The sequence below is a fragment of the Gambusia affinis genome, linkage group LG12 (genome assembly GCF_019740435.1).
Source record: "Gambusia affinis linkage group LG12, SWU_Gaff_1.0, whole genome shotgun sequence".
NCBI classification, from domain to species: domain Eukaryota; kingdom Metazoa; phylum Chordata; class Actinopteri; order Cyprinodontiformes; family Poeciliidae; genus Gambusia; species Gambusia affinis.
Genome location: NC_057879.1, coordinates 10391262 through 10418564, shown reverse-complemented (window position 1 = coordinate 10418564; position 27303 = coordinate 10391262). Strand labels below are relative to the sequence as shown.

Sequence of the window (27303 nt, the reverse complement as noted above, 5' to 3'; positions counted from 1 at the left end):
TCTGCTTGAATAATAATTGTTAAAACCTTTACTAAAACATGTGTGTGCTAAGAATAGTGTTTCCATTGCAAATACAATGTAGCTTATTAAAATGATTCACTTTCATTTTATTCTTTTTAAATTTGATAAGTGCAAAATGTTTCCAGCCTGTTAAGTAATCATAATCGCACTATAATTAGCCATATTTTTCTAATTGTAACATTCCTGATCTGTGTAGGAATGTAGCTATACTAGAGAAGACGGCTTTCTATGACTCTATATTGGAACATACTTCATCCTTAATTATTTAATTGAAAGGAGGAAGTGGATCATCACATTGCAGGTCAGTCTTCCAAGTGTTTCTGAGTCAAACTAATGATTTTAACAACTGGATTTTAAGCATTACAAGCGTTGTCCCAATTCTTATAAAGATATAGTTAAATTTAAACATTGGACTTATTTCAGTGAAATTAATTCTTTTGTTATTTTTATGTTTTGAACCTTCTCCTGTGGTCGCGCTGATTTACTTTCAGATTTGTTGTAGAGTATTGCTGATGCAGGTCGTTATTGTTAACTAATAGTTGGGGTATTAAAAAATAGGCAACTAATCCGCAGCTTGTTCACACACGCTGAGAGTGATGTAAGATTTCTCACATAAGCTCCTCTGTATTTGAGTGTTATCGCATTATACAAGTATAGTTTACCTCTGAGTCACATTTAATCCGAAATTGTTCTGTTCCGGATATTTTGTCATGATTTGTGCGTTAAGTTTTATTGTTTTAAAAACGCTCGCTCCTCACTTTCCTCCTCAGACCTGGGGCTGAGGTGCGTCTGCGCCGCTCACTCGCCCACTGCGTGTGACGTCAAACCAGCATGGCGGTCAAGGTGACTTGGGCATCGGTCTTTTATCCATTTTCCCACTTTAACTCTCGTAACTGTTCGTGTTTTATGTTCTTTTTGCCGTGTATGAGTTACTGAAGCTCGGCTGCGTGGTCGTGTCCGGGGAGGGCGTCTCGGATGCGGTGCAGTAGCATCACTAGGGCTAACTGCCGTCTCTGCGGCGGTTGGCCTTGATGAGACATTTACGACTCAGAATTAACCGGAAACCATAAGAACCCGCTTGAATGAGAGCCTGGTTAGCAGCAGAAGTGGTACTGTTTGTATAGAGTCGGAGTTTTGCTCGTACTCTTCGCCTTGCCTTTCGTGGATGTAAACGTTAACATGTCGTGGCAGTTTGCCTCTCTATGCTAGCTTGCTTCCCGGTTTGTCCATCTCTACGTCTTTGCCAGTAGAGTGTAATTTAATTTTGGCCATCTAACTTTTCCAGCTTAGCGACGACGAGCCCATTTCTTTACCAGCTTTGACATTCCTGTGACATTTTTGTTGAATGGAGTTAGCTCGTTTTGCTTTCTGCTGCGATGAGTGCAGCGCCTTGTAAAAACCCGACTGAATCAGCAGCTTGCTTGCTTGGAAACCTGACAACCTACACTGTCACTGTTGGATTGCTTATTCGTTCTGTGTGTTTGCTTGTAGGTGCAATCTACCAAACGTGGGGACCCAAATGAGCTGAAGACCATTTTCCAGAAGGTAAAAGCTTCAACGGGTGCTATTCCTACAAAAATAACATCAATTGTGCAGAACGACATATTTCCTATTTGCAAGTAGGTTTCTTAGAGGAGTAAAAGTCCTTGGAGCCACTGACTCCGAGGACAACTGGAGTTGTCTATATGATGTTATAATCAATCAATATGATTGATTAACCTGCCAGTAAAGTAGGTCACACCAGTTCTCATACTATGTTTAAATAAAACTACTACAGTCAAACTAAAACTGCTGTTTACCAGAAGATACACAGCAAACGTGGGGCAGTGACAGAACCAGGATCATTGTTGTTTTTAAAACTACTAAAATGAGCAGTTTAAGCACTTCCCCTCCCAACCTGTTGCTGTCAGCTGCCTGAAAGTTCTTGACTAACTTGTTACATTTATGTTACTCTATAAAAAGTAGAATAGCAATATTGGATGCTGTTATGTCCAATGAGTGTTTTCTTAAACTTACCATTTTGCTTCAGTTTTGGTTTCAAACTCAAAACATCAATAAATGTTGCAGATGACTAGACTATTCTAGCAACACTGCTTTTAAAAAAAACAACAAAAAAAACCCTACCGAATATGTTTTGGTTTTAATTGCTATTCGTGGTAATTATACAATGAGACTCTCTGTGTAATCATGGTGCTGCTGTGTGTGCCTACACCTTGCTCTGCTGTCTGCTGCATGATGAGAGTGTGTGACCCGGTGTGTGATCTTTAAGCGGGTCAGCAGGTATTAGTGTGCTGACATTAACAGGTCAGATAACCGAGGAGCTCGAGCCGAAAGCATCAGCGCACGTTTGTTTGCATACCTTCACATGTGCCAGGACGCATGCGGTCAATGCCGTGCTACAATAACTGTATTGGCTACTCCCGTTTTTCAGTGTGTGAACGAAAAAATTTAAATAAATAAAAACGTAATGCCTGAGTAGTTCTGAAAAGGGTCATTCGTCTTTCCTCTTTTGTTAGTACGCCAGTGTAGAGGACAAGGATGGCGAAAGGTTCATGACCCCGGAAGACTTTGTCCAGAAGTATCTGGGACTGCACACACGGATTCACCACAACCCCAAAACGGTCCAGCTCATCGCCGCTGTAGCCGACACCACAAAAGACGGGTAAGCCGATGTGCATTTGCACAGACACACAAAACCCCTAGCTTATCATCAGTAATTCATTTCTTAGGACATTTGCAGGTCAGTAGCAGTAATTGTGCTTACAGATAAGATAGCACTACCTGTGACTCAGCAGCAGGCCTCATGTCATACATATACAGTAACATAATGTCCAACTAATGGTTGAAACATGCTGTTTAACCGTGTTCTTTTGCTAATATGCCTACGTGAAAACAGAGAGTTCTTTGTCTGACAGTGTTGTATGATCCAACTTTGTTCATTCCCTTTTAATTTTGCCTTCCGTTGTAATTGAGATAATTGATTTTGTGCTCCTTTTTATTCAACCTACACACAATTGTAGGCTGATCTCATTCCAGGAGTTCCTTGCTTTTGAATCGGTGCTGTGTGCGCCTGATGCCCTCTTCATAGTCGCCTTCCAGCTGTTTGATAAGACTGGAACCGGCACTGTTTCATTTGGTATGTGTTTTTCATTTAACAAAAAAAAAATACTGTATGACGCTGAAGTGGTTTTGGTTTAAGCTTGTTCTTATCGCTGAAGCTTCTGGTTAAGATTTTCTTGAATTATTTCAGATTCCTGAGTAGGTATCCATTAAAAAAAAAAAATCTAACATTTGGTGTCGAAAAGACACTTTTTATCTGAAGTCATCCTTTATCTTATGTTAAAGTTTATAACTTTCATTTTCACCTGACTATATATTTGTGGAAATCATTACCCAGCATAGAATTGTTAACCAGATTAGTCAGTGGGCACATGAGTGGAATTTTGTAATCATTCTCACGACCGGTTTCTTTCCTACTTTATTTACTTTCCTGTGTTACACACAGGCTTTTTGTTGTGGCATTAACAAGATTATTTAGATATAGTTCAATTTAAAAATGATGCCTTGGCAAAAGTGTTCGTACACCTTGGAATTTTTCACATTTTGTCATTCTACCACTGCAAACTTCCAAGTATTTTTACTGGCATTTCAATGTGATAAACCAACACAAAGCAGTGTGTAACTGTAAAGTGGAAGAAAAATAAAATTTAACACCTATACTGTGAATTTATGCCCTGTACGTTTTTGTAAAATCCTAAATAAAACGCAGTGCAACTTGTTGCAGAAAGAGGTCAACTAGTGTCTAAACAAAGTTCATCTGTGTGTAATTTAATGTCAGTGTAAATCCAGCTGTTCGGTAGCCGCCGGAAAGTTTTGTTAGGGAACATTCAGCATTATGCTGTGAGCATATTTTTCCTCAATATGGGCAAGGTAGAACGGTCTAGTCAAAGTGGAGACTGGAAACCTATTGCAAGCCTTGAAAATTGACGTTCCCAGACACACGCCATCAAATCTAATTAAGCACGATCCATTTTGTCAGGAGGAATTGTAAGAACTCTTTGTTTTTGTAACCTGAAAAAGTTCTGTCATTTTGCAGAGCACTTAATGCGCAGAATTTTATTAATATCTTGTATTTTCGCTGTAGAGAATGCGCGAGACATCTTTAGCCAGACCACAGTGCACCACCACATTCCCTTCAACTGGGACTGCGAGTTCATCCGTCTCCACTTTGGCAACAACCGCCAGAAACAGCTCAGCTACTTGGAGTTCACCCAGTTCCTGCAGGTTCGCTGCATGCACACACACACACACACACACACACACACACACACTTGTTTTTAACCTTGATCCCTGTCTGTATTCAGTTTCTGTTACACATTTTGATCGTTTCTTACGCTCCGCCTCGTGACGCGGTTTTCAGGAACTGCAGCTGGAGCACGCACGCCAGGCGTTTGCCCAGAAGGACAAAGGGAAGAATGGCGCCATCTCCGCGCTGGACTTCAGTGACATTATGTCCACAATCCGGCACCACATGCTCACACCCTTCGTGGAGGAGAATCTCGTCTCGGTGAGTGTTTTTGCGTGCACTGATATCTTCATTCAAGGCTACAAGACAGACGGGCAAAAGTCAACCTTCAGAGTACCACAAATCTCCTCACTCAGCAAATCTTTTTCTTTTCTTCATTTGGGTTTCATGATAAAGTTCTTAAGATCCTTGAGAAATTCTTGTGATCATCTTTTAAGCTCTGTGCAGAGCTTGAGGTGTTCTTCAAAAATACTTCAGAGACGTCTCCAAGTTTTGTCCCCATCAGTCCTGAGTTTTTGTGATTTACCTCATGACTTAATAACAAACCAAACTCTTTTTTTTTGTTGTTGTTCTTTTCACAAGAAGAACCCAAAATTATGTCAGGTGGTATTGGAGCCAAATATGTGTATTTTTGGTCACTAGATGGGGCCGTCGGCTCCAGTATATGAACCAAGAGGTGACAGGTAGTTGACAGGTGTTGATCCCGGAAGGGCATACAAGTCTTTGACGGCTGTGGCGGAGTCATTGTTAACGCTGAATAAATGGATTTTGTTCGCAAATGGTTCATCTGACTGGAACAAATTTGGAATTTGGACTACAAGAAGATCTTTGGGATTGACTTTACACAACAGGTACAACGTTAGCCGCTCAGCGCGTCATAACTAGGCAGCAACAGATCAACGCTTAACTAGTGCAGTATTAAACTGGCTAATACAGGTAGATTCATTTCACTCTCTTTGAAATGAATAAATTAAATGTGGTATTGTGTTTCCCCCCTTCCTCCTCCAGGCTGCAGGGGGCAGCACTGCTCACATGGTCAGCTTCTCCTACTTCAATGCCTTCAACTCCCTCCTGAACAACATGGAGATGATCCGTAAGATCTACAGCACACTGGCTGGCACACGGAAGGACACGCAAGTGACTAAAGGTGTGAGACCGCGTTGCTCTTTTTAAAAAAAAAATTGTATTTCACCATCAGATTCACAAGTCTGTTCATAGTTTGCAGTCATTCATTCCCTTCTTTCTCTGTTTCTGCAGAGGAATTTGTTCATGCTGCCAACAAGTTTGGCCAAATTACCCCTATGGAAATTGATATTCTGTACCAGTTATCAGGCCTGCACTCTGCTTCGGGGTAAAACCTCTTCTACTCGTTTAAAGTTTGTCACTTAATCTGGTAAATTTGCATCTGAATAGACCATTACTGAATTTATTGGAATTTCCAGGAAATATTCTGAGCTATTTGCATTACTGTGATGTAGGTAAATAATAAACAATGTTTTTCAGACGTCTGAACCTGGCCGACATTGAAAGGATAGCTCCACTAGAGGAGGGCAGTCTCCCCTATAACCTGGTTGAATCCCAGAAACAGGTGGGATTAACTGTTCAAGCATTTCTGATTGATGTCACTGTAGATCTTTTTTTTCAGTTTAATTAAATGATGCTACTTGGTTCGCAAAAACATTAGTCAGCTTTTAAAGGTATACATCTTTATTGGCTAAAATATTTATTGTATGCCTGTAATTGGCAGGATGGCTCATAAACAAAAACATTTTTTGACAAATAAGAGTTAATTTATTTGGAGAGAAGAACCCATTAGTTTCTGACATAATTTTAGCATTTTGCTAAATGCTTCTATGGGAGCCTTTTTTTTTTTTCTTTTTGCTCTTTGTTCCCTATTTGCACGCACCTCATGTGAGTATTGTATGACGGGACAATGCTAAGGTAACATAAGACATGTTTTATGCAGTCTGGAATTTGATTCCAGTTTAAAGCATGAAAAGGTTTAAAAGTGCATCATGATCAAAAAAGATGTAATTTATGTTTAAATATCTTGAAGCAGCAAAGTATCTCACACTTCAGAAGACATTCGGTTTTAATGGCAAAATACTTATATATATAATTATTAAAAAAAACTTCAGAGTTGTTGATCTACATTTGTAAAGTCACATTTCTGTTGTATTTCCATCAGGCCCAAGGGGAATCTTCCAGGCCTGTGTGGCTCCAGGTTGCTGAGTCGGCCTACAGGTTCACTCTGGGCTCCATTGCTGGCGGTAGGTTATCCTCAGACCAGTCAGTCTAATATGTCTTGGGATCAGTTAGGCCTGACCTAAAAAATGTTTCCGTGTATTCTAAAGCCACCGGAGCTACAGCGGTATATCCAATCGACTTGGTGAAGACCCGAATGCAGAACCAGAGGTCCACCGGGTCATTTGTCGGGGAGCTGATGTACAAGAACAGCTTCGACTGCGCAAAGAAGGTTCTCCGCTACGAAGGTTTCTTTGGCTTCTACAGAGGTAGGCAGCGCTCCCAGTACTTTCTGTCTCTTGTTCACATTACAATCCTTTTCTTATTCATATGAACTTTAATGCATGTGTTTTTATGACAGATTCATTAAAGTAGTAAGTCAGCATTTATTTATATTGCCTTATCTTATTTCAGATAATGTCACCATGCAACTTCTTGTTCTCGTCTTTCAACGTCCTCACCTACTGATTTATTTTATTTCCTTTTAATTTCACCTACACTGCTATTTTTTCTGCTTTTGGTGATGACCTAAGCATCATCTGTCTCTCCACAGGTCTGGTTCCTCAGCTCATTGGTGTGGCGCCTGAGAAGGCTATCAAACTCACTGTGAGCGTCTGCTATTTTTTTCTCCTGTCATGTTTACATTCAGACTGACGTCTATATTATTCCAAAGATAAGATATACCAAATTTAGAACCTTTAATCAAGATTGTGATGGATGCTGTCACATTTATTCTGTCCTGTTTCTACCAGCAACATGTGTGCAGTACAGCTTAGTTATGTTTAGCTTTGTTGTTCTTGCTGGAGAGTGAAGGTATTGCTCAATGATTAACTTTATCACATTTAGTCCTGATAAAACCAGAAACGTTATTGTGTTTTGCACACAGTAGCACATTATTGTGAAGTGAAAACAAAAACATCAAGGTCTACTGAACAGAAATGCACATCCCAGCTCAGATTTTGAAAGCCATGAATCCTTTTCCTTCTACTTCAGTTATGTATTACGTTTTATGTCAAATAAATGAATTAAAGTGCAATCTTCTGTCTTGTATTCGTCTTTCACAGGTGAATGACTTCGTAAGAGACAAATTCACCGACAAAGACAACACAATTCCTTTCTTTGCTGAGATTCTGGCTGGTGGTTGTGTAAGTACCTAACAGTTTTTTGTTTTCTGTAGGGTGCGCTTAATGAATAAGTTGCAGTTTTATGATGCGTTGTTAACTTGCATTGATACCTTTTTAAAAATCCTTCACTATAAGTAGATGCAAAAAAATTTAAAAATTCTTCTAGAGCAACATTTCAGTCCGTATCCAAGGGAATATGTATTTTATTTCTTTGTTTTTGATAACTTTGCTTTAAGCTTTACACACCTTAAAAGGCAACATAAAGCTTTCATCTACATTCAATATTCCCCTTTGAGCTCAGTGAAGTTTTAATTTTAAAGAACTGCTTCCCAGTTCGTCGTTTTCTTTTAAATAAAATGAATAAAAATCCCTGGTCTCTCCATTAATTCAGGCCGGAGGCTCACAGGTAATCTTCACCAACCCTCTGGAGATTGTGAAGATTCGCTTGCAGGTCGCAGGTGAGATCACCACTGGGCCTCGAGTCAGCGCTTTGAGCGTGGTCCGTGACCTTGGCTTCTTCGGCCTGTACAAGGTCAGTGCAGAGAGGGTTGTTGCACTTTATGACCGCAGAGATCTTTTAATATTTTCTCCTTCTGGCATTTACACTCGCCGTTTTTTCACCTCCACTCTTTCCTGTGGAATTCATTGTGTCTTCATGTGTCGTTTCAGGGTGCTAAAGCTTGCTTCCTAAGGGACATTCCCTTCTCAGCCATCTACTTCCCTGCGTACGCTCACCTTAAGACTCAATTCGCTGATGAACAAGGCAGACTAGGACCTCTGCAGCTTCTTACTGCTGGAGCAATTGCAGGTAACATAGAATAACAGTTGTTACGGTAACTTAAGTGTTGTGGAAATTTTGCTTGAGAAAAAAAATGTCTCATTTTTACGTTGCAACAAATTCTTTCATCAGGTCAAGCAGAGCTGGTTATTTAGCTAGATGAATATTGCTAAAATATGTTTTTTATTTTAACTCTGCACTGCAGAACTGACTGTCTCTCTGGCCTAATCTGTGTAGCTGTATTATTCAAAAGTTGAGGTTGTGTATAAACACAGTGTAGGATTACTTCAAAAAAAAAAAAAAAATGCTAGTTAGTGTTAGCTAGGATGTGTTATCAGAAATCCTCCCTTCATCAACGGACTTGATAACAGTTGTTTGCTCTTGAGTACTAAACGAGAAAAGATAAATAAAAACCATATTTTTAAAAACATTTTTAATTGTTCCCCAGGTATCCCGGCGGCCTCCCTCGTTACACCGGCCGATGTCATTAAGACGCGTCTGCAGGTCGCAGCACGAGCAGGACAGACCACCTACTCAGGGGTTGTTGATTGCTTCAGAAAGATTATGAGGGAGGAAGGGTTCAGCGCTTTGTGGAAGGGAGCAGGAGGTGTTTCTCGCTGTACTCCTGAACACATACACACTTGTACTTTCCTTCCCACTTAACATGCAATGTATCTTTTCCTCGTCCAGCTCGAATGTGTCGGTCCTCCCCTCAGTTTGGTGTGACTCTGGTGACTTACGAACTTTTGCAGCGGTGGTTCTACGTTGATTTTGGTGGACAGTAAGTTTTTGGTTTTGTTCTGTAATTAGATTTTTTTTTTGTGTGCGTGATTTTCCTAAAGAAGCAAAGCTGATTGGACAGAAACTGAACAAAAATATTTTACTTCTAAAAATATATTTGAAAGGGTTACCAATTACCCCTTCAATTCATTTAATTACTGATGGGTATCGTCAGAAACAAAGAGAGAGATTGATTTTACTGTAAACTAGGATTACAGCCTGGAAAAATCTAGATTTTTAATTTAAGGATTTTTCAGGTATGGATAAAATAATATAAAGTGTGGGAATATACATGTATTTTCATACTCAATGCTCTGTCCCATTTTCTAAATTATAAAAAAAAAGTGTAATTCATGCGATAAACTCTGCATACTGATGTCTACAAACTGAAAGTATTTTTTGGATTTTTTTTTTTTTTTGCCATTTCTACAACCATTGATTCTCTTGGAGCAGTATTTGTATTTTGGTTTGCTTTGACTGACCTGAAATTTAGTCACAGCCATAAAATCTATTAATTTTTAAATACTTAATTCATTATTGCATAAATAATCATGATAAACCTTTTTTTAGTCCCCGTCGTCCTATTTGGAACTGAAATCTCAAACTTTACTCGGGGAAAAGTATCAAATTTGGACACAAAACTCATAGGAGTTGTGGCGAACTGAAAAGTGACACTCGGGTTCGATTTTGATTTTTTTTGCTCATTTATAGATTAGAATGCATAAGTGACAACTCATCATCTCTGCTTTCTGCAGTCGCCCAACGGGAAGTGAACCGTCGCCCAAGTCTCCCAATTTAGAGCTTCCTCCCATCAACGCGGAGCACGTTGGAGGCTACCGCCTGGCCGCAGCCACTTTTGCCGGAGTGGAGAACAAGTTCGGCCTCCACCTCCCCAAATTCAAGTCATCCGGCGTCGCCTCCATTCATCACCCGGAGGCAGCAGTCTCCGGTCCAGCTAAGGCACCATAAATGCCAGCAGCTTCATATCGCCTCTCCACTACCAGGAGCCAGACACGTAGATAAACACAAACAAAAGCACACACACACACACAACTCCACACATTAGGGACATTACCATAGGATCAAACACCACCAGCCTGTTGCCCTCTCCAGGGTGACAATGTGCTCCAGTGGTCAGCGGTCAGCTTGCGGGCGTGAATAGGGGCGTGGCTGGAGACCACCAGGCAGTCGGCCGCCGTCAGGAGAGGAGCGCTGACTGTGTTGCATCTTCAGTGGCTGTGTGCTCCTGGGAACTCCATCTTTTTGTGTTCTTCTTTTAAAACGTTTGTGTAAAGCTGAACCTTGGGCACTCCTTTCTGTCTCTCATGAGTAGATTATATTTTTTTTTTTTTGTCTGATACTCAGTATGAGTAGGACTTCTCTTTTTGGGCGGTGGGCATAGGATATATCCGATTTGATGTGTGCAGTGTGTGAGGTTTTTCTCGCCGCCACTCCTCACACAGGAGGCTACATACTGTATATATTGTATAACTGTACTGAGGAAAAGTTACAAGATCAGCCTGTATCATTACACAGCAGCTGTAATGCCATGGCAACGGTGGGGCCTTTGGTCCTGGTCTCTGAGAATCACTCTTACTGATGTACAGAGCTTTTCCTTTTGTTTTCTTGCTAAAACAAGAATCACGAGCGGAGAATTAGGTATTAATAAATTAAATGTATCTTGATTCATTCATTGTATTTTAAATAAATAAATAATCCATATGTTTTATCTTTATCTGTATTCTGAGTTTTTTTTATTTCAATGAAAAACGGAGAGCAATTCTTGTTTCAGGAATATCATTACAATGCAAGTGTTTGGAAAGAACTCATCCTGTATGTATAATACAGACGGCACGGTTAATTCAGTACACTCTAGCTCTATTGCATCATGGAATGAATGAGGGAAATAAAGATTGAGGTTTCGTACGGAGGAGGAAGGGGCAGAAGATGCACCAAACAAATTTTTGACTGACTTTCAATTCTTTGTTTTTGTAAAGCTATAACCCTGTTGGCATAGGCGTAAATCCCAGAAGGGTGGGGTGGGGTGGGTCTGAACCCCAGAGAGCAGAGGGGCTATTGCAGCTGGCAGTTAAACAATAAAGTACCCTAATTTCCGGACTATAAGCCGCGACTTTTGTCTGCTTTCGACCCTGCGGCTTATACAACGATGCGGCTTATTTATGAATTTTTTCTAACGGCCAGTAGGGGCGCTGGAGCAGAAAAGGTAAGCGTGAGACAGCTGGAATATATCTGTAGAGGAAGACTAATGTAACGTGCTTTGTGCATGAATAAAATTAGCTTGAACAGACCCTCATCATGGAGAATGCAAGAAGAAATGCATATGATGCAGCTTTCATGTTAAAAGCAATCGAGCTGGCCGATAAAGAAGGAAACAGACACTGAGGAAGAAGACTTCCATGGTTTCAGTGCACAGGAGGAAGAGGATGACGGCTCTCCGTGACTTTTAACGTATGTTATTTAAACCAGTCCTGTTAGTGTTGTTTTGCTATATTGCTGCTGTTCAGAAAAAAAAGCTACAGCATATTATTAAAATTTTAAAAACACTTTCTGTGTACCGTCTTTCTTTGTAAATATCTCATGTTTCAATGTAGGCACATGCGGCTTATACACCGGTGCGGCTTATGTATGTACAAACTGTGTTTCCTTTAGAAATGTAGGGGGGTGCGGCTTATAATCAGGTGCGCTCTATAGTCCGGAAATTATGGTAAACCTGTATGTCTTATCATCTTCAACGTGGAGCGTTTAAAACCACAAAATAAAATCTGAATATTTTTCTAGAAAACTCTAGGTGCTGACCATTATGTTTAAGTTATGATACTTCCCAGATATTCAATTTCTACATATTTATAGGTTTTCAGCCACCCAGGACAAGAGCCCTCCATCCCCCTCCGAAATAAATAATAATAATAAAACAGTTTAAAGCAACTTAAGTTATCATTTAAATAACACATGACTGTATTGAGAACCACTGCTATAAATCATTATTTATGAGGAATTTTATTAAGTGGAGTTACTTATTAATACTTGTTTTTATTTAGATCCTTAAGTTTTTGTAAAGGCGTAGCAGATTAGATCTGTGACACTGAACCAAACTCATATCTAAGGAACATTTGAATCTTAGTTTGACTTTACTGAGAAAAACACTTTTATTATTCATTGCTACTTACTAGTCATTTTTGATGGTGCAGTTTGAACACACACAAAAAAATTTAAACCACAATTTACTGTAACGTTGCTGACCCCCCCAAAATTGCTCTTAAAAAATTTCCCTGTTTATGACCCCCACCTCAATAATGAGATGGGATTTACGCCCTTGCCTGTTGGTACCAATTTTAATCTCTCTTTACAGAATCAATCAATTATAGGAGGAGCAGACAAAGTCGCCCTGTGTGAGAAAAGTCTCAGTAAAAATAATTTTTTTCTCATTTTACAGTGAAGGCGAAATTAGGAAGAACTAGATGTAGCATATTTACTTGTAGCCAACATTCAAAACAACAACCTCAATCTTTCCAAAAGAAGAACATTTCCAAATCCACCATGTTCTACAAAAGAAAGCTACTTGTCTCTAATATGGCCTTCCTGTTATCTTCTAAAAGTGTGGCTCCCTCTCACTGTTTCACAGTCATAACTGTGTGCTATATAAAACACTTCAGATAGATTTTTAAATCCCTGTCCAAATTTCATTTTTAGAAATGCCTCACTTGACCTTTGAGTCTGCACTTAGCAATGCCATCCACACTGAAGGCTGTTGCAGTAATAATGAACCTGCAAACACTTAGTGTGTTCAGTAATCAGAACCAGGCTACATTTTTGGTTTTCCAATCAGCAGATCAGATTGAAAATCAGACAAAATTTTCCGGTGCATCTCTAGAAAAAAAAAAAGCTTCCAACCTCAGTGGTACATCTTCATTTAAAAGAACATATTTTACATTTCTCTTCAAGAGAATAATCAACAAACAGTTCCTGTTTTTCAATACAAGAGCACAGGATTAATCACTAATCATGGTTACAGAGAGAAATAATTGTAGCGTCATTAAATTTAAACTACGAACATATTAAAAGCTTGTAGTGCCAAATTTTAAGACTGTACTCCTCAAGTACAAAGAAACATTTTTAGAATAATAAAATATTTAAATAAGTGCAGCCACAGTAATAAATATTAAATATAGTCGCAATTAGAATATTATCATGACACTCTTCAGGCCTGGAGTGTGTATGTGTGTGAGCACATTCACTGTCCTACTGAAGATGTACAACTCAGATCTTCAGACTTCCAAATCTGTTTCAAGAGTTTGCCAGCTTCAGCATAAGCGTGTCTGTAAAATATGTAAAACACCCGAAAGGTAATAAAAAGGTGCAAGTAGAAAGGTTTTGCATATGTAAAAAAAATAATGGTCGAGGCCTCAGGAGAAGAGCAGTTTCTGGAGCCCTGAGGATGTGATCAAAGCTAGAACTGAGAATCACCTTCGTGTAGCCTTTCTAAATCAATCTTGCAACTACAACCTCTACACATGAACTCAAAACCCTTTTTTCTCTAAAACTCTCTTATCTGTCTAGCTCAGCGCATCTCCTCAGGCCCAAGTTCTGGTGGAAGGAAAAGCTGGAAATCAGAGAAGACAGTGCGACTCCCCCTGGCTGTGTCTTATAATGTGCTATAGATGTGTAACATACTGGAGAGGAATCTATTAACGGTTAGCAGGGAGTGGTTACAGGATCAGGCGTTAGCCAGTTCCTCAGCTTCGTCTCTGTTTTCATTGATCTCAGCCAGAGTCCTGACGAAACGCGTCCACTCGTCGGCTTTGGGAACGCAGATTTGCTGTTGGAAGAGAGAAAAGAACTTATCAAAAACAGAACGTCGGGTTAGGTTCTCAATAGAAACTGATTTCTAGAGTGACAGCTGAAAGAGTTTCCAGAATAGTTTGGGGCTTTTAGATGAAGTTCTTCCCAGGACGAACGATGATGCAACAATAAACTTTAAAGAATTTTTTAAGGATAAATGTCCCTTAGCAAATTGTAGAGGCAACACACACTATTTCTGGCATAAGTCTGGCCAGAAAGAGTGTGTGTAATGGTAGTGCTCCTTTCATTTGGATGGTTTCCTGAAAGGTAGCAAGTTCAAATGAAAAGAAATTGCTGAGGATGTTCCAGAACAACCCAGAAAGCACAAAGGGTCAAATCTGTACTGTGGAAAATCCTTAAACCTCGATGTCAGATTGTTCAGCTTCACTTCAAATCAAAAGCTGAAGGCAAACATGGTTTCCCAGCACTACTCCTGAAGACTTTACAGCAAGAGGCTGAAAACTCAAACTCACCTCCCCTACGTCGTACACCTGCACCTGTCCGTCTGAGTCTCCGGTGGCGATCTCCTTTCCAGAGTGAGACCATCTCACACGGTTCAGAGCTGAAGATCCTTCCACACACACACTCGCAGTTGGAACCTAAAACACACACAATCGTTCACTAAGGAGGAGCATAAACTGCTCTGCAGGCGGATCCCACTGCATTCCAGGAGTAAGTGTCTGTGACGCATTCACCGGGTTAAAAAGGCAAACAGTTAGTTTCATAGCCCAAAAGTGGGCGACCGCTGTGTGCGTACTTCGGTGTCGTTGTTGAGGTTCCACAGATCCAGCCGTCCGGACAGGTCCACACAGGCAAACAGAGCGGGATGCGCAGGAGACCACATCGAGTCATAGACATAGTCGGAGCTGTCCTCGAATGAGTACAAAGGACGGGTGCTCTGCAGCAGAACAATCACGAGAAATTTAGCGATGGAATTGTGTACAAGACCAAACACCTAAAAGTCGGTGCGTTTGTGACCAGTGGATGTCTGACCTTCGTGCTCCACAGTTTGACGGTCCAGTCAAAGGAGGAGGAGATGAAGAGGTGAGAGAAATCGACAGGTCCTGCAGCACTGTGGCAGCTCAGTCCAGTCACAGGACCATGGTGGCCTTCAAACACCTCTGTAATGCCCGCCTTACTGCAGGACACGCAAGAAAGGAAAACGACTTCACAAAGCCTCACTAAGGCGTCTGTCGCTCATATAGAAACTATTTTTCCGAAGGCCTCACCTGCCGTGACGACAGGCGGTGTAGACCGAGCCATCCTCGCTGCCCACCACAAAGTTATTTACATCCCCCAGAGGAAACGCCATGGATGTCACGGCCACCGCCTTGCTCTGTTTGAACACCAGCTCCAGGCTGTCCTGCGGGCCAGACACGGGCAGCTTTAGACCCCTCAGATCCTCCCAGCAGCATCTCTGCAGTGGAGAAAGCGAGCGCAGCAAACCTGCGGCTGGGAGAGCATGTCCAGACTCCAGGAGCACATCTTGCCATCAGTGGAAATGCTGATCAGGTTGTGAGCGTTCTGGGTCCCGACGACGTTCACGCAGTAGACCGGGTGCTGGGCGAAATGAACAAAACTTTACACAAAAGTGGCTCAGATTTGAAGAGGCAGAGGGAGATGCGCTGCGGTGCGTTACCGTGTGCGCCGACGCGGACAGGGGAGTTCTTTGAACAGGCGTGCGTTTGTTGCTCCTGTTGTCCCACAGGACTATCTGTCCGGAATAAGTCCCGCCCACCACCAGGTTAGGGTGAAACTTTGCGAAGCCAGCCGACATCACCTCAGACTTCAAGTAAAGCAACACAAAAGAATCTCTAAACACACTCTTCTTTTCAGACTGTAAGAACTCTTTGGAGCACTTCGGCGGTTACCTGGCAGTGGAAGATGTACTCAGGCGTGGCTTTCTTGTACTTCATGTTCCAGACCAGAGCCACGCCATCCGGCTCATGTGGAGCGTCCTCGTTGTTGTTATACGAGGCAACCAGCAACTCTGGGTACTGAGACAATCAGAGCAGGGGGAAGACGTTAAAGCGAGACCAAACAACTTCTCTTCCAAAGCCGACGGAGCGTTCTGTCTGCTCTGACGTGAATCAGTTTTCTTCAAGCGTCAAGGTACATTTTCAAACTACTGGTCCGGGTTTTCTGCAAAATAAATTAAACTCTTATATGTAGCTTGTCAGCTACAAAATGACACGTCGTGGTCAGTTTTTGACTGGGATAAAATCTACCCTTCCAAAAACCAACTCTTTATATCCACAAGTCATAAGATGGCTAATCTTTTATGTGCATGTAGCTGTGCCTGTAAATCCAGATACACGCAAAATAAATTAGTTGTTTCTTTAATTACAAACTGAACTTGTAAACCTGCTGTGGAAATTTATCGTTCATCACACAATTTGCTTGGCCAGCGTTAGGGGCCAGGCATTCATCATATTGTTGATCAATTATCGTGATAAATATTTAAATTTATCGTTGTCATGGCAAAGTCCAATTAATGACGCGGATTTTCTTTGCCGTCTTTTCAGTGAGCGTGTCAATAATTATCAATAAATTTAAAAATATGAATAAATGTGTACAGTCTGGTGATACAAATCACACTTCTTCATGTGACTGGTGTCCTAAAGAAGCGCGTTACAAATTGGTTTGTTTTTCAAGAGCAGTATTTGTGTTTGTGGGGCTCTGACTGCTGTGCCATGCAGCCACAACCACACAGTTACCTAAAAGAAAGAAGTAATAAATAGTTATTATCGTCATTTTTATTGTTATCACAACGGTACCACAAAATATCACGATAAAACCTTAAGTCCATATCGCCCAGCCCTAATCTACTGTATATGTGTTGGTAAAAACAGACCAATGGAAAGTCTCTTTAACAGTATGAGCACTTATAATCGTGTCGCGGGGGATTAGTCTGAATTCATCCCACCTGAGGAGACCAGTCGAGGCAGGTCACCACTCGGTTCTTGGTCCAGCGCTCATCTGCAAACTGTCTGTTCTGAACCAGTTTCGCTCCTGCCTGCAAGTCGCTGAAAAGGACAGGAAAAATCAAATGTTAACAATTCCAACAAAATTACCGTTCGAAATCTGGTGAAGTGGCTTTGCCCGCATGCCTCACCCTTCTTTATCCTCCAGATCCCTCCCGCTGTAGTCGAAGCAGACGTCCACCTGCTCGGCCAGAGCTCGCTCCACGATTCTGCTGCCGCGCTCGAAAAACGACAAGAACTCGTCAGAATGAAGGACCTGCAGCTTCTCTTCCTCTGTCAGCTCCTTGGGAGAGTCTGCGCACGGATAAATAAACGTTACAGGAAGGAAATACAGAAAAAGCTTTTCGTATAGGCAACGCATTAGTTAAGACTGGAACGTACAGCAGGAGGCGAAAACGGTTCAAACATGTAGCAATTAATAATAATATAAATTAGACACAAAGTTAAAATCAGAAAAGGAAAAAAAAATATCTGAAATCCCTTCAGGTTTTTTGTTTTCTGCAGAAGTCTCACTCTCTTTTAATCTCTAGCAGCCTGAATCAGGAGCAGCTACGTCAAATAGCTTCCTTTGACGTAGCTTTTGAGACCCTCAGTGTTTAAATTTAAGAGCTACATGGATGGGAAAAACTCTCCTTGTGAATTATTAGTAACAGATAACGTGAATGTTTTGTAATTTAATAAATAGAACACCAATTTCTGTTTTGCTACATGAAATGACACCTGGATTCTACAATAAACTAATAAGAAGAAGCAATGAATGGTTTAATGGAGAATATCAAGATGTTACCAGCTACGGTTTAGGAACTATTATGAAAAACCTCGGCCTAATTAGCGCATAAAATTGAGATTCATCTCATGACTTGTTTATGCCCTGCAGAAATCCTGCAATATAGCGAGTTCTCTGATTGGAAAAGGTTGGATTTTTGAGGTTCCGACCAGGCAGTCGACCTGTCGTACCTGAGCAAACTGAAAGTTGTCCAATTCTGGTCAGCAGCAAATCTTTTCTGTACGTCTACATAACTCGCTGTCCTCACCTTCCTCCTGCTGTTCGCTCAGCTCATTTTTCTCATCCTGGGTGTCCTCTGTCAGCGGGGGAGCACTTATCTCCTCGTCCTCTTCTTCATCTAGGCACAGACGCAGATCGCTGTAAATCAACTTGAGTAAAGGGAAACAAGAACAGAAACACCACGTCAGCGGTGAATTACCTGCTTTCTGACCTGTGTGAGCCAACGCCTCTGTGGGTGTCTGCGTCTCCTTGGAATAGGCCACCATTTCCTTCGGGACAAAATCCACCTGGATGAGTTTGGACATCCCAAGTCTTACCATTCCACGTCTAGACAATTGGGATAAAATAAAGTTTTAATTATTAGACTGGAAGAAGGTAAAAATATATATTACAATTTAAATCTTTTCTCGAATGGACACAAATAATGGTATACAGACAAATTCGATGCAAAAAAGCTAACACGTTTGGACAAATCTAAGATGAAAGCACAAATAGTTGGAAGACGAGCTAAAGGAAAGAGGAGGAGCAGTACCCCATCAGCTCAGAGTCGGAGTGGAGTTGCAGAGTGGAGGGGTCAGGATCCCAATGCAAAGTCCTTATACAGCCAAATCACCAGACGGTGTTAGTAAAGAGAAATGCATGACAGAGTAAACAAGAGAAACGCAAACAGAGATGAAGGGCCAAAACATATCAGATGTTAAAGATGGGAAAGACAGGGGAAAAAAAAAAAAAAACAGAGCGAGAAAGACCCGGAAACCAAAATGAAATGGCATTAAACATTAGCATGGTGGTGAGAAGACATAGAGAAAGGTCAGAATTTATTCATGTATCATTAAAAAGTTTACAGACACACACACATAAAATTCCATGCAGGTAGTAGTAAAAAAAACAAAACAACATAAAATAAAAAAAACAGCAAATTCAATCTCTTATGTCTCAAGCAAACAGACTCCCACACACACCTTGGTCCTGCGTTTCCATCCCCGGAATCTTGGCTTCCAGCATCGCTGCCCACTGATTTGTTGGAGGGAGACATGGGGGCGGGGACTAGGTAGTGAAACAGACACGTATCTTCTGTTACTACCCTCAGGGGCTGAGCTGTGAACGCGTGAGCGTTTTGCAGTACGTGACCAACAGATGGGTGGGTGAGTGAGTGAGTGAGGGAGTGAGTGAGGGAGTGAGGGAGAACAGCGAATGAGACAGTGAATGTTTGAAGGGGGGAGGAGGGGGAGGATGCGTGTGGAGGTGTGAGTGGATGAGTTTTCATGCAGCAAGGAGGACAAAACACAAGAGGACAGACAGAGGGGAGAGAAGAGAGAATGAAAATAAATGGCAGGCAGGTTTTAAGGTGTCATGCGCAAAACACATAACATGTGCACATATTTTTGTGGGTGTGTGTGTGTGTGTGTGTGTGTTGTGGAGAGCAAATGAGAGTGATATAAAGCTGGGTAAAAAAAACAAACAAACAACAAAAAGCATTAAGACAGACATCTTATAAAAACGCTGCAAAAGTCATCAAGCGAATGACCAGAACAAGATGAGCTGTTAAATGACAGTTTGGGATAAAGCAGTGAGACGACACTGTACATTTACCGTGCGGGACGTCGGGGGTGATGCCAACGCTCTGGAGAAGAGCCTCGGCTTCTCTCCTCTTCCTCTCCAAATCTGAGTCTTCGGCGCCAGCCGGTCCTCCCTCCGCACCACGTTTGGATTCTCCCTGCAGAGCAAAAAACAGGCTTACCGTCAGCATGGCAACATCTCACAACGTAGCTGCTAAAACGACGAGCAGCCCGACAGTGGCATCCCTCACATCCTTCTTTTTTTTCTCCTCTTCTTTCCTCTTCTTTTCCTCGCGGATCTGGGCGATCCGTTGCTTCTTCCTCTCCAGCTCAGCCTTCAGCTCGCTCTTGTCAGACATGCTGTAAACGAGGGAAGGCAATCAGCAAAGAAGCACTAACCACACCACATGCAAATAACACATTTATCACATTATGTTGCACCAATTAACTGCTTGTTGGTCAAAATTTGTTTATTACTGTTTCTAAGGAATGTATCACATATTAGCAAAAAAATAAAATAAAATTATTAACAGATATTGTGATGCACAAACATATAAAAAAAACAAGAGAGATCAAACAATGGCAGAGGTTCAAAACAAAACATTTTATGGTATACAACATTTTAATTTAATTATCGCATTTTTTTTTCAGTATACAAATGTTATTGTTCAATTTTTTCCTCTTTTATATTTAAGTACATCGTAGCCCTGGGCCTGTCACACTGGTAACATGTGGAGAAAGCTGTCTGCAGTTGGAAACAATGTCCTCTTTATCTGCTTTATTAACACGATAGAACAACCAGGGGTGTATTATTTTTATTAGAAATGTAGTCAGTACAATATGCTATGATAATCAAAAATCGAGAGCCTCTTAAACAATATTATAACGTCCACAAATAATTACATTATTAAAGTTTAACCCTGTTGGTATTAATATTTAAAATGCTAAACTCACTCCACCCACTGCTCAAAATAACTGGAGACAAATCAGGAAAAGTAGCAGCTGTGAGCATCTTTATTGTATCTGTTATTTATTGTAACTCGCTGATTTGAATCACGTTTTATCGCAATCTCTGGTTAGTGGGGCTAATGTGTTTATAATCCAGCTAGCGGCTACACCTCCAAACCGGACAGCTAGCCGTGCTAACATGCTAATCTCCCTGGTAGCCCCGGCTGCGGGCCTCCTGTCACAATACTAACTACAACGGCAACAAAGCGACCGGACAGCTTTACTGTTTTCTGTCTCCCGACCAACGAGATAAAATGCCACAATTGCGAGGAAGTAATTCAATACCTGGTGTCAGAAGTTAGGTTTAGGAGCCGAAGTGAAGAAAGAATCCAGTTTTGTGGCCGCTTATTCCCAAGAAAAGATGATGGAGGGTGGAGATGATGATGCTGGAAGAGGCTGCGTCGATGTTCGTCTTTAATGGTTGAACGCAAAACAGCAGGAAAGAATTATCGCCCTCTACTGGTGAAGTGAAGGCATTCTTACCAAAATAGTTATTCACTTTTTGTCATTACTTTCCACTTTTTTCGTTTATTTATTTATTAGGAATTTGAGTAAAGCACCAGTGGAAAGTTGTGATGGTTTTAAAAATCTTGTCTTTTTTTTAAATCTTTATTCATTTCATTCAATACAAAGAAAAAAAATTCAATACAAAGAAAAAAAAATTAATAAAAAATGAAATGAAAGGTAGCAGAAAGAAGAAAATAATCTTATAATATCTGCCCCTTTTTCTCAACTATGGATCAAAACAACAAAAAAACAAAAAAAATTTTGATTTGTCTTATGTGACAAAAAAAAGAAAACAAAGGAAGAACAAAGAAACAAGATCAATCATCAATCTCAACTGAACGATACTATACTCTGACTTTATACTATTTCATACTTCTTCAAAAAAACAATCTTTAACATTCTTTTAAACATGTGTAATGATTTAACGTTTTTAACATCGTTTTATAGGTCGTTCCACAGTTTGACTCCTTGTATCGAAGTACATCGTTCTTTCAAACAAGTTCTGAATTTAGGTTTCTTAAAAATCTGTGTCCCCTTAAGGTTATAACTACTCTCTCTCTTTTCAAATTTTTTTTTGGATGTTTAAGGGTAATGTTTTTAGGTGTGCCTTATACATAACCAACAAAATATTATAATCAACTAAATCATTGAATTTCAAAAACCTCAAATTACAAAATAATGTATTTGTTGGATATTTACCATGTTTTCGAGCAATAATTCTTATTGCCCTTTTTTGCAAAACAAAAACAGATTTTGTACTAGTATAACATGCCTTTCCCCATACCTCAACACAATAAACCAAGTGTGGAACAATTAGTGCATTATACAACATAAACAGTGCATGATCATTCAGAAAATCCCGTACTTTATAAAGCACTGCAATTGATTTTGCTAATTTTGTTCTTAAATAATTCAAATGGGATTTCCATGATAATCTCTTGTCAATTATCACACCCAAAAATTTCACCTCACTAACTCTACAAATCTCTACACCATCAACTTTAAATGGAGTGTTTACAATTCTTTGTCTCCTTGTAAATAACATATAATTTGTTTTGTCCAAATTTAAAGATAATTTGTCTAAACAATATGTGAAGTATTCGTCAGTTTCTCGTATCTTGAGATGGAATTTCTCCTTTGCAAAAATGCTCAAGCTCATTTAGATAACGAGTGCCCCTATTGCTGTGATATTTTGCCTAAACAACTTTAGGAAAACTTCTCCATGATTACCTTGGTTCCATGCACAACAGACCGTCTTAGAGAGACTAATGTCCTGACATACCGTACCTTGCAAAAAGTATTAAATTTGTGGTTTCCTGTTACACGTAGGTTTTTGTCTAATTTAACAAGAGAAGTATCTTACACATTTGAAGAAAATGAAAAAATGTAGAAGTTGCAAGAATCAAGATATTGTTTAATTTTACTGCTGTCTAAATATTAAGAGAGGTTCTGTCAACTGCATAGAAATAAAAACCCCTGTAAAGGCATTTATCTGATAGGTATTTTTATTCATTTATGTTTTCATGTGAACAGAGGTTATTGTGCACTCATATTGTACAGGCACAGTATTGTTTTTCATCTGAGAAATTATGTAATATTTGTAGCTAACCTGCATTACTGAACTGTACTTTTGTTTTGGTCTGGCTGTCGATCGATTTGTCTTCTTTTTGTGGACAGTTTGTACTTAAAGTGGATCCGGAGCTGGCTCAGCGTAACGATAGGGATCATACACGTCACTTTTGAAATCATAAGGATCAAAATAAGGGCCGGGCCTTTTTGTTTTAGCTACATTTAAAAAAACAGGAACATTCCCTTCATCTGTTGTTTCCTCGTCTGGTGCTACAGGTGATGATGCTTCCTGTGCAGGATGGGGAGGCTGGTCGATGAGGCAGTCTGGATCCCAGTACGGGTCACATTCGTATTCCATCCCTTTCTTGGTGTCCGGTGGAGGGACAGGTGGAGCAGCCTTTCCAGGAGTAGGAGTGGCAAGTGTTGGTTGAGATGGAATAATATTTCTAACCCCCTCTTCTTTTGTAGCACTGCATGCAAGGTTGAGTCGGGGGTCACACAGTATTGGGACAGCTCCTGTCGGCAGGTAGACAATCCGAGGTTTGCACAGAGGGTCCTTGGGGTTGCACAGATAGATCTTCTCAAATTTCTCCAGTGGGTCTGGTGTGGGAGCCGGGGTGGTGGGGGGTGGAGGAGGGCGAGTTGTTGTAGATGGTGCTGCGGTGCTGGTTGTAGCACCCATTTTGTTTTGGTAGCCGGCAGCGTCGGGCCCATAGATCAGCTCCGGGTGACGCATCTGCTGATACAACATCCTGATCCGGTCTATCTCATAAAGCTGATGGAGAAACCAAGAGGGACATTCGAAGAAAAATAGAACATTGACGCCGTAAAAACCCACAAAATACAGTGATCGTTCAAGCTTATTTCAATCAGGTCGCTGCTTGTCGTCAACTTACTCCTTCAATGTGTCCGATGCTGTTGTAGAACCTGTAGTAGGACTGAAAGTCGGGGTCACCTCGGTACCATTTAGGATCGACGTTCCTCTTGGGTCGAAAGTTTGCCAAGAAATCGTTCGCTTTAGCAGAACCAATCCTGACAAGACTTCCTTTGGAGGGCAATGTAAAAAGGGATTGTAGAAGGCAAGATGAAGATTGGTTTAGATTTCAGATTAAAGATTTTTTTTTTTTTTATTACAGATAAAATCTTTTGTTGGACTTCAGAAATGTACTTATGTTAAGGTATTTCTTTTATTTTCACTTTTACACATGAATCTGATCGCAGTTTGAAATAATAACAGATGAAATACCATCAGGCTGTTTTACTTTCGTCAGAGATGTTGCTCCTATGAAGCCTAAAGGGACGACAGGGATTTTAAATTAAGCACCAAAAATAAAAGGAAATGAAATTAAAGATTCAGTAAACACTATGACTACATGAACAAGACTGCAAGATAAGTAGAAAATAAAGGCATTAAAATGACGCTAAACTTGAATAAGGACAAAGATTCTTGTGTCTTATTTGTTTTTCTTTCCTGCTTAAAATTTTTTACATGCACTTAACAGTTTATTTTTGCAGAACAGTATAGGAATTATACTAATCTTACTGACAGACCTGGCATTACCAGCAGGCAGCAGAGTTTTCTCAATAATGAAGCCATGGAAACCATCACTGACATCTGGAATTACATTAGCAAACCAATAAATTCATATAATTTCACAATTTGTTTTGTATCAGTGTTGTAGTTCATCAAAGTTTGCCTCAAAAAGTAAAAAATATATCTTCCTCTGTCTCTCTTTTTTCATTTTTTAAAGCATGATTTCACAATAAATGTAGTGTGCTTACCTTTTGCTCCATCTTCATGTGTCTGATCTCATCCTCAGCTGTACATCACTGGACATGAGCATCGCCAAGGAAACTCAGGCCTTCTGATTGGATGGCTTGCCAAAGCCAGTGGGCCAAACTCCACCCATTCTCCATATTTTTCTTCACATGGGTTAGGGGGGTGGGGTATTCATTAGACCAGTGCACATAAAACACCAGTATATTACCAACTTCAAACAAAATAGGAGTTCTCATAAAGCAACAAGAGTGCTGTTGCAGCAGAAGAGCCACACGCCGGCAAAGGTTGCTCAGCTTCTTTGCGAGACCTACTTAAAGCATAAAGCTGACAAAAAGAGTCACGCAAGTGTTCATCTCATAGTCAATAAACATAAGTAAGTTTAAACAATTATGTTGAAAAGAAACATATATTTTATGCCTGCTAAAATGGGTTGATTGTGTCCCGCCATCAGGAAGTTCAGGTAACAATTTTCTCCCTGCGATTACACAGCTGGATACGGCTTTTTAACTGTGCTTAAAAGGGGGGTGGGGGGGAAGCTGAGTCAACTATAGTTTAATTTGCCTAGAAATATGCAGGAAATAATGGGCTTGCACAAAGAACAAGACAATGTAACACAGGTTGGTACATTTGTTTATGAATCCCAAACAGCTTGTTTTCACCAAAGTATTTAAAATAAAAGATGAATGATATGAACCCTAGCAAATGATCCAATGTTTAGACCATTATGCAGTTGGGGGGTTGTTTTTTTTTGTTTTTGTTTTTTTTTTTACATTTGCCCCATTACAATAACAAACCTTAATTTATTTTATTAGGATTGTAGGTGATGGACTGGCACAAAGTGATGCTTAGTTCTGTTTGATCTTGGAGTATTGGAGAATATTGTTCTGTTTTATTTACTCGGTTCATGTGGTTCAACCCCACCCAAATGGGAGTATCGCAGAAATTCATTGACTAGTTGGTCGGCCCAATCTCTTTGACGTTAGAAAGTCAATAGAAAGTGACTCTTTGTGTAGAATCTTGCAAAACACAAGTGTTTGTGATTTGCTTTTTGATTGTAACCCGATTCCCCATTTGAGAAAGGTTGAGGCCATTGTTTGAGCCAATATATATCTGTTATCAATCCTGTTAATAATTGATAAATTCTGCACACACTCTGACGTGTTATTTCTCCCTCTGCAGAGATCTTGAACAGTCAGGGGCATATCGACATAGAGAATGGGTATGGCACAACTGCAAACCGATGAAAATTCAAACATCCAGGCATCCATGTAGGAGTGTCCTGGTAAGATGAGACCAAAACTTAACTTCCTGGCCAATATACGCAACATATTGGGTGGAGATAAATAATTAGAACAAACATAGTGTGGTGGTAGTATCATGCCGTGGGGATGTGTTTTATCAACACATATAAAAAGGGGCAACAAGATGGATGTATGACTGCTAAAACTTTAGCTGTCGGTGTTTGGATCTAGAGAAAAACACCATACAAACATGAGAGTATAGCTTTATTTTTTAATGTTTAAATCACCTCTGTGTTTGTCACTTCAGCTGTGGAGCAGATCCCATCAATCAGAGCAGCAGGTGAGGCTGTGATCAAAGAGACCCAGAGAGAGACAGCATGTCTGAGGGTTTCTGCCAGGAGGCTAATGGTTAACATGACACTATAATTGCTCAGTGGACATGACAGAAATGGAAGGGTGAACCTACCTCTTCTCTTTAAATCATATACATTTATTTCAACTGCCTCACACAATAAATCGGCCAATATTGCTTAACTGTGGAGGAAATATGCTGTGGCCTCTGCAGCACAATATTTTATTAGGATTAAATACTGAAGATTTAATCCTATTTACACAAAAACCCATTTAACCTTTATAAATGCTGTGTGAAACGGTGCACAAGTGTCTTCAACAGGCAATACAATCAATTTTTGAAGTGTTGCTGGTTCACAAAAAGCTTAAAGTGTAACTGAAATTTACTTTGTCTTTTAAAGACTGATCTTTTTAAATAGAAAGCATAGGATCACTGTTTTACTTCCTGTACAGCACCTTTTGTTGCACAACACTGAAGGTATCAATCATCATAACATCCATCCTTGTGAACTTTAAATTACACCTTACTCTGAAGCTCTCTGAAGGACATGCGTCTTTTTGAAGTTTGCACAGCTCATCCCAACATTCTTTGCTGGCTTCAAACAGAACTACAGGTGTTAACTCTGTTCCTACGGAGCCTTTTCTGATTATCTTACACAGCAATCAGTCAGGAATACAGAACAAACAGATATTTTTATTACTGCCTTGTACTGTTATCTCAGAGAACTTACTACTGTGGAGATGAACAGTTTCAGTCACTCCACATGTCATTCATTACATTATCTTGGCTGACTGGTGAATTATCTTCAAGTTCTATGTTGTACAGCCAATCTAGAACTAGATTCTCTAATCCCCAACTTTTATATACATCTCCGTCCCAACACACCTAAATCAGGCTACTGCATCTTTGGAATGCAATAGTCTTGAGGGTTTGTTTAATGACCTTTTGAAAGAGTTGGAAATTTAAAATGTAAAATTTTAAGACTGTTTGTTCTGTGGTTTACCTGTAAAACGTTATGGGGATACAAAAAACATATAATTGGGTGAGAATTACTTAAATTTTTATGCAGGTAAATAAAATGTAATAAATTACAGTTTAACTTTGTAGGACATAGCACTCATTATGAAATGAAGCAAAACATAGCAATAAACAACTGTAACAACTTTTTGGGAGTGTTTTATTGT

General features: G+C 40.1%; 3 protein-coding genes across 12 annotated transcripts; 1 reads left to right on the top strand and 2 right to left on the bottom strand.

Annotated features, from left to right (window-relative positions):
- Window positions 1-436: 436 nt before the first annotated feature.
- On the top strand, window positions 437-10988 carry LOC122841561 (calcium-binding mitochondrial carrier protein Aralar1-like). Of its 3 annotated transcripts, XM_044134967.1 has the most exons (19): window positions 437-619; window positions 792-864; window positions 1513-1566; window positions 2538-2683; window positions 3042-3157; window positions 4166-4305; window positions 4442-4588; window positions 5336-5474; window positions 5585-5678; window positions 5831-5915; window positions 6516-6597; window positions 6682-6840; window positions 7125-7177; window positions 7636-7716; window positions 8087-8227; window positions 8365-8503; window positions 8922-9080; window positions 9164-9254; window positions 10009-10988. In XM_044134967.1, exons 2-19 carry the CDS (start codon window positions 853-855, stop codon window positions 10220-10222), a joined length of 2052 nt encoding a protein of 683 aa, XP_043990902.1. In that variant the 5' UTR covers window positions 437-619; window positions 792-852; the 3' UTR covers window positions 10223-10988. The 3 variants fall into 3 exon arrangements, with proteins under 3 accessions (XP_043990902.1, XP_043990900.1, XP_043990901.1); XM_044134965.1 differs by lacking the exons at window positions 437-619; window positions 792-864 and adding an exon at window positions 889-1130; XM_044134966.1 differs by lacking the exons at window positions 437-619; window positions 792-864 and adding an exon at window positions 1209-1241.
- On the bottom strand, window positions 10520-21091 carry LOC122841563 (dynein, cytoplasmic 1, intermediate chain 2a-like). Of its 8 annotated transcripts, none has more exons than XM_044134968.1 (17): window positions 20956-21091; window positions 19914-20022; window positions 19697-19820; window positions 19066-19201; window positions 18636-18698; window positions 18303-18430; window positions 18132-18221; window positions 17229-17391; window positions 17040-17139; window positions 15985-16110; window positions 15753-15899; window positions 15560-15673; window positions 15343-15476; window positions 15107-15251; window positions 14871-15011; window positions 14587-14712; window positions 10520-14090 (listed from the first exon to the last, which is right to left on the bottom strand). In XM_044134968.1, the coding sequence occupies exons 2-17, from the start codon at window positions 20019-20021 to the stop codon at window positions 13989-13991; spliced, it is 1947 nt and encodes a 648-aa protein (XP_043990903.1). In that variant the 5' UTR covers window position 20022; window positions 20956-21091; the 3' UTR covers window positions 10520-13988. The 8 variants fall into 8 exon arrangements, with proteins under 8 accessions (XP_043990903.1, XP_043990904.1, XP_043990906.1 ...); XM_044134969.1 differs by having other exon boundaries at window positions 18315-18430; XM_044134971.1 differs by having other exon boundaries at window positions 19066-19150.
- Window positions 21092-21243: 152 nt separating this feature from the next.
- On the bottom strand, window positions 21244-24659 carry LOC122841560 (extensin-like). Its single transcript, XM_044134964.1, has 5 exons — window positions 24529-24659; window positions 24298-24361; window positions 23993-24037; window positions 23643-23791; window positions 21244-23521 (listed from the first exon to the last, which is right to left on the bottom strand). The coding sequence occupies exons 1-5, from the start codon at window positions 24544-24546 to the stop codon at window positions 22862-22864; spliced, it is 936 nt and encodes a 311-aa protein (XP_043990899.1). The 5' UTR covers window positions 24547-24659; the 3' UTR covers window positions 21244-22861.
- Window positions 24660-27303: the final 2644 nt, after the last annotated feature.